The sequence below is a fragment of the Quercus robur genome, chromosome 2 (genome assembly GCF_932294415.1).
Source record: "Quercus robur chromosome 2, dhQueRobu3.1, whole genome shotgun sequence".
NCBI lineage: Eukaryota > Viridiplantae > Streptophyta > Magnoliopsida > Fagales > Fagaceae > Quercus > Quercus robur.
This window is the reverse complement of record NC_065535.1, coordinates 21,374,647-21,382,045: the sequence shown is the minus strand read 5'-3', so window position 1 is coordinate 21,382,045 and position 7,399 is coordinate 21,374,647. Positions and strand designations below refer to the sequence as shown.

Genomic DNA, 7,399 nt, shown 5'->3' with positions numbered 1-7,399 from the left:
TTCTTGAACCTCGAACGGGAGAGAGACCAAGATAAGCAACAAGAGGGTAGTGTAAACACCTCTCCCACGAGCAGAAGCCGCTCAAGAGGGAAAGGTCTCGCATCCCATAAGTGAAATGATCGTAGGGCTCTACAACAAGAAATCGATGACTTGAAGAAGAAGTTACGCCGAGCGCAGCAAAAGCGTCCTTCCTCCGGCTCGGACACTAGCGAAGAAGAGGACAATGAGTACAAGCGGAGGTGGAGAACTCCTCCAAGTGAAACCTTTTCCTACGAGGAAGAGCAATCTCGCAAATGCAGCCACAAAAGCCCATCTTACCAGGGCCTATCAAACGACGCCATGAGCAAGGCCCTAGACCGTATCTCCCAATCGCCCTTCACGCATAGGATAGAGGGGGCTGAGCTTCCTCGGCGATTCCACCAACCCGTTTTTGCTATATATAATGGTCAGACAGACCCAGTAGAGCACGTAAGCCAGTTCAACCAGAGGATGGTTGTCCATTCCAAGGACAAGGCGTTGATGTGCAAAGTGTTTCCGTCCAGCTTGAGACCCATGGCGATGAGATGGTTTGATGGCCTCAAGCCAAACTCCATAAACTCTTTTAAGCAACTGACACAAGCTTTCGGTTCTCGCTTCATAACTAGCAGCAGAGTCCCTCGGCCCCTAGAAAGGGAGACCCCGAAGGCCTACTCAGACAGATATTGGGAAATGTATAATGAGATAAAGGGAAGTTACGATGACGTCGCCATTAGCACATTTAAGAGGGGCCTGCCGATAGAGTATGGTTTGAGAAAGTCCTTAACTTGGAAACCGGTCAATAACGTGCGCCAGCTCATGGACAGAATCGACAAGTACAAAAGAGTCGAAGAAGACCAACAGACGAGGAAGGGCAAAGCAAAGGTTGTCCCTCAAGAGAGGAGGGACTTCAGGTCGGACCGGTTTAACAATAGTAATCGGCCGAGAAGGGATTACTCGGAGCAGTCTGGATCCACAAGGGCACAGGCAGTCCACGCTGTGTTCCGAGAACCATTACACAAGATCCTAGAGAAAGTGAAGAACGAACCATACTTTCAATGGCCGAGCAGGATGGCAGGCGATCCCGCGAAACGTAACCAGAATCTGTATTGCGCGTATCACCAAGAGACGGGCCACGCCACCGATGATTGCAGAAATCTGAGAAACCACTTGGATCGGCTAGTCCGAGAGGGGAAGTTGCGACACTTGCTGCATCACCCTGTCGGATGGCAACAGCAGTCGAACATCGAAACAAGGCAAAGCACATTGAGACCACCCATCGGCACGATAAATGTTATTCTCGCCGCACCAGGACGGACCGGCTCCCATCCTTTTAGAGTAATGTCGGTAGGCAGGCTCCCCTCTGAAGCTGACGACAGGGAGTCCAAGAGGGCTAGGGGGATGGCCACGCCCCTAATCGGATTCTCGGATGAGGACAAACTGGGAACCCTCCAACCCCACGATGATGCCCTAGTCGTCACGCTCAGGATCGGTGGATACGACGTGAAGAGGGTGCTAGTCGATCAGGGCAGCGTCGTGGAAGTGATGTATCCCGACTTGTACAAGGGGTTGAAGCTGAAACCGGAGGACCTAACAGCATACGATTCCCCTTTAATGAGTTTCGAGGGAAAAACCGTCACTCCGAAAGGCATGATTAGGCTGCCTATACAAACAGACTCGGACGTGGTGGAGGTGGACTTCATAGTGGTAGACGCATACTCCCCCTACACCGCCATCATAGCCAGACCGTGGCTCCATGCCCTAGGGGTTGTGTCATCAACCTTACACCAAAAGGTGAAGTATCCATCGGAAGGTCGAGTGAAAGAAGTAATAGGGAACCAGGCCATGGCCCGGCAATGCATAGTGTCAACAATCTCGCGACGACCGAGTACTAAGCCTTCCACCTCAACCAAGAATGACTTATAGCAATTAACGACCCCAGCCCTGGCCTCGGGTAGTGGGGGACCTGCCAAGGAAGCGAGTTGTGAGGATTTGGAGAAAGTTCTTGTTGGCTCCGAACCGGAAAGATTTTTTCAGGTCAGCTCAGAACTACCGCCCCAAGAGAAGGAAACACTAATTGACTTCCTCAGACAGAATGTGGACGTATTTGCATGGGACGCCTACGAGGCTCCGGGGGTCGATCTAGATTTCATTTGCCACCACCTTAATGTTAGCCCGGCCGTAACACCTAAGAAGCAGCCTCCTCGGCCACCGTCGAAAGAGCATGCAGAGGCTGTGAAATAGGAGGTTATAAAATTGAAGAAAGCAGGGGCTATCAAGGAGGTATTCTACCTCGAATGGCTGGCCAACACAGTCGTGGTGAAGAAGAAGAGTGGGAAATGGCGGGTCTGTGTGGACTTCACAGACCTGACAAGGCCTGCCCGAAGGACCCTTTCCCTATGCCGCGGATAGACCGATTGGTGGATTCGACTGTGGGACACCCTCGAATGAGCTTTTTAGACGCCTTCCAAGGCTACCATCAGATACCCCTGGCCACCAAGGACCAAGAAAAAACGGCTTTTGTCACTCCCGTTGGGAACTTCCATTACAAGGTAATACCCTTTGGCTTGAAGAATGCCGGGTTGACCTACTAGAGGATGATGACCAGGATGTTTGAACTACAGATGGGTGAAAGCATCGAAGTCTATATAGACGACATGGTGGTGAAGAGCAAGTTAGTGCCCAACCACGTCGGGGACCTCGGCGATGTCTTTGGAATACTGAAAAAGTACAGGCTACGCCTAAACGCGTCCAAGTGTTCATTCGGAGTGGGGTCAGGTAAATTCTTAGGTTACATGGTGATCCATAGAGGCATTGAAGTCAGCCCCGACCAAATTAGAACTATCCATAGCCTGCAACCTCCTCGGAACCCCAAAGAAGTCCAAAAACTCATTGGCATGATTGCCGCCTTAAACCGTTTTATCTCCCGCTCGACGGACAGGTGCAGGCCTTTCTTCCTCTTATTAAACAAGTGGAAAGGCTTTGAATGGACGGAAGAGTGCGCCTTAGCCTTCCAACAACTTAAGGATTACCTAGCTCGACCACCAATCATGTCCAGTCCAGAAGCCGACGAGGTACTGTTTCCCTATATTGCGGTAGCCCCTCACGCAGTAAGTTTGGTGCTGATCCGGGAAGACAATGGCACACAACGACCCGTCTACTACGTAAGTAAATCGTTGCACGAGGCAGAGATCTGCTTCCTCCCTCTCGAAAAGGCCGTCCTGGCAATCGTGCAAGCCACACGGAAACTCCCCCATTATTTCCAGGCACACACCGTTGTTGTACTGACCCAACTTCCGCTCAGATCAATACTCCGGAGTGCCGACTACACAAGCAGAATAGCAAAGTGGGGGACGATTCTGGGCGCTTCCGACATTAGGTATATGCCCCGTACCGCTGTGAAGGGTCAGGTTCTCGCGGATCTAGTAGCCGAGTTTGCAGAACCCACACCAGAAGGAGGAGGAGGGCCACTAAACCCAGACGGGAAACTAATCGGCACAGTCTCTCAGCAACAACCCACTTGTTGGAAAGCACACGTTGACAGCGCGGCCAACCAAAGGGGCTCGGGGGTGGGGCTTGTCCTGATTTCCCCCAAGGGGATTACCATCGAAAAATCGCTGAGGCTGGGCTTCCCCGCCACGAATAACGAAGCAGAGTATGAGGCATTATTGGAAGGGATGTCAATGATCTAGAAACTGGGTGGAAAATCCTTGAACATGTTCTCGGACTCAAGACTTGTTGTGGGACAAGTAAATGGGGAATTGGAAGCGAGAGATGAAAGAATGCAAGAGTATCTAGTCCAGGTTGAGCGCTTGCGGGCACATTTCGATCACTTCAATCTAGTGCACGTGTCCAGGAGCGGGAACACCCATGCTGACTCTCTTGCAACGCTCGCCACCTCCTCAGCTCAGCCACTTCCTCGGGTTATTCTCGTAGAAGATCTCTACAGCCCAAAGATGGCGAGAACCAACTCAGTACGGGTTTACAGCATCAGGGCAGGACCTAGCCGGATGGATCCTCTAGTACTATTCTTAAAGCACGACACCTTACCAGAAGATAAGAACGAGGCCGACAAGATTAGAAGAAGGCTTCTCGATTCTGGTTGTCCGAGGACTCCAAACTATATAAGCGCTCATTCTCAGAACCGTACTTGCTATGCGTGCACCCGGATGCCACTGAACTCATCCTAGAGGAATTACATGAAGGGATTTATGGAAGTCATACGAGAGGTAGGTCCCTATCCCATAGGGCTATAACGTAAAGCTATTGGTGGCCGAGCATGCAGAAAGAGGCGCAAGAGTATGTAAAGAAGTGCGACCAGTGCCAAAGGTTCGCCCCGAATATACATCAGCCAAGCGGAACCCTTAATCCGCTCTCCAGCCCTTGGCCGTTCACATAGTGGGCCTAGACATCCTAGGACCATTTCCTAAAGCAGCGGAGAACAAAAGATTTCTTCTTGTCAGCATGGATTATTTCACAAAATGGGTCGAAACTGAGCCGCTAGCAAACATTAGAGACGTTGACGCCAAGAAATTTGTTTGGAAAAATATCGTCACTAGGTTCGGAATCCCTCACACCCTGATCTCGGACAACGGCCTCCAATTTGATAGTAAAACTTTCAGGAGATATTGTAGCGAGTTAGGAATTGCCAATAGGTACTCCACACCGGCTTACCCACAGGGTAATGGGCAGGCTGAAGCCATCAATAAAACCATAGTGAATGGGTTGAAAAAGATGTTAGATGACGCGAAGGGAAGATGGGTAGAAGAATTGCCCTATGTCTTGTGGATGTACCGCACCACGCCACGCAAGTCCACAGGGGAAACCCCCTTTTCAATGACCTATGAGGTCGAGGTAGTTATTCCTCTAGAGATAAATTTCCCAACATAGAGGACCAGCGCATTCTGCCCCAATGCTAACAACGGACTGTTGGAAAAGAGCTTGGACCTCATCGAGGAAAGAAGGGAGAGCGCAATGGTCCAACTTGCCTACTACCAACAAAAGCTCAAGCAAGGTTACGATGCCAAGGTGAAGCTAAGGCCCCTGGCACCCGGGGATCTGGTATTGAGGAAGGTCTTGGCCACTGCAAGAAATCCTGTGTGGGGAAAACTCAGACCAAATTGGGAAGGCCCATATCGTATCACCTCTGTGGCTGGCATAGGGGCCTACTTTTTAGAAGATCTGAATGAACGTGTAGTGCCACGCCCTTTGAATGTAAATAACCTGAAAATGTACTATTATTAATGAAAGATGTAATTCTTGGCGCCACACTATTGTGCAACTACTTCTTCAAAGTGTTAAACAGAACCTAAGTCCTGCCTGGCTCCTCGGACCACAGAATTGGGGGAAATTAACTACTGCGCAATTTCGTCTAAGTGTTAAACAGAACCTAAGTCCTGCCTGTCTCCTCGGACCACAGGCTTGGGGGAAATTAACTAGAATGCAACTTCTTCAAAGTGTTAAACAGAACCTAAGTCCTACCTGGCTCCTCGGACCACAGGATTGAGGGAAATTAACTACTGTGCAACTACTTCTTCAAAGTGTTAAACAGAACCTAAGTCTTGTCTGGCTCCTCGGACCACAGGATTGGGGGAAATTAACTACTGCGCAATTTCGTCTAAGTGTTAAACAGAACCTAAGTCCTGCCTGGCTCCTCGGACCACAGGATTGGGGGAAATTAACTAGAATGCAATCTCTTATAAGTGTTAAACAGAACCTAAGTCCTGCCTGGCTCCTTAGACCACAGGATTGGGGGAAATTAACTACTGCGCAATTTCATCTAAGTGTTAAACAGAACCTAAGTCCTGCCTGGCTCCTCGGACCACAGGCTTGGGGAAAATTAACTAGAATGCAACTTCTTCAAAGTGTTAAACAGAACCTAAGTCCTGCCTGGCTCCTCAGACCACAGGATTGGGGGAAATTAACTACTATGCAACTACTTCTTCAAAGTGTTAAACAGAACCTAAGTCCTGTCTGGCTCCTCGGACCACAGGATTGGGGGAAATTAACTACTGCGCAATTTCGTCTAAGTGTTAAACAGAACCTAAGTCCTGCCTGGCTCCTCGGACCACAAGATTGGGAGAAATTAACTAGAATGCAATCTCTTCTAAATGTTAAACAGAACCTAAGTTCTGTCTGGCTCCTCGGACCACAGGATTGGGGGAAATTAACTAGAATGCAATCTCTTCTAAGTATTAAACAGAACCTAAGTCCTGCCTGACTCCTTGGACCACAGGATTGGGGGAAATTAACTACTGCGCAATTTCGTCTAAGTGTTAAATAGAACCTAAGTCCTGCCTGGCTCCTCGGACCACAGGATTGGGGGAAATTAACTAGAATGCAATCTCTTCTAAGGGTTAAACAGAACCCAAGTCCTGCCTGACTCCTCGGACCATAGGCTTGGGGGAAATTAACTAGAATGCAATCTCTTATAAGTGTTAAACAAAATCTAAGTCCTGCCTAGCTCCTCGAACCACAGGATTGGGGGAAATTAACTACTGCGCAATTTCGTCTAAGTGTTAAATAGAACCTAAGTCCTGCCTGGCTCCTCGGACCACAGGATTAGGGGAAATTAACTAGAATGCAATCTCTTCTAAGGGTTAAACAGAACCCAAGTCCTGCCTGGCTCCTCGTACCACAGGTTTGGGGGAAATTAACTATAATGCAACTTCTTCAAAGTGTTAAACAGAACCTAAGTCCTGCCTGGCTCCTTGGACCATAGGATTGGGCCCATTGAGGGAAATTAACTAGAATACAATCTCTTCTAAGGGTTAAACAGAGCCTAAGTCCTGCCTGGCTCCTCGGACCACTGGCTTGGGGGAAATTAACCAGAGTACAGTTTTATCTAAGTGTTAACTATCATTTTTCTCAACCCTTCATTCATGCTTAACCGTGTTACTTAAATTTCGAATAACGTTTGATTCTCAGCAATTAGTAGCATAACAGAAACTCATTCAAAACAAAGGCAGAAAAAGAAGCAGTCAGACAAGATTCAAAGGAGAGATAATATCATTCATTAAGCTCCGAAATGCGTTATCTTACAAACGTTGATAAAATAAGGAGACAAAAGACAAAAAGGTCCTACACTAATTTTGGTAAAATAAGGGAAGACAACTACAAGTAAAGTCCTACACTAACGTCCTAGGCCTTATCCTGGGCAGAACTCTTTGCAAGGACCTCTGCCTCAGGTTGATCACCTCCTGCCTTGGGCTCAGAAATGGCCTCCTTGGCTTGCACGACCACGTCCCTTATTGTGAGGGTGTCCTCAAGCGACTTGTCTTTTGCAGGGGGCTGCACCTCCTCGGCTTCAAGTACGAGGGAATCCGAAGTAATGGCCTTAGTAAAGACAGGCTCCTCAGGAGGAACCGAACCCAGAATCTCGCGA

At 48.8% G+C, this 7,399-nt stretch overlaps 1 protein-coding gene across 1 annotated transcript; it reads left to right on the top strand.

The window, feature by feature from the left end:
• The first annotated feature begins 552 nt into the window (after positions 1-552).
• LOC126696132 (uncharacterized) lies at positions 553-2,259 on the top strand. The gene is made up of 2 exons (XM_050392920.1): positions 553-1,663; positions 1,958-2,259. Exons 1-2 carry the CDS (start codon positions 553-555, stop codon positions 2,257-2,259), a joined length of 1,413 nt encoding a protein of 470 aa, XP_050248877.1.
• The last annotated feature ends 5,140 nt before the right edge of the window (positions 2,260-7,399 follow it).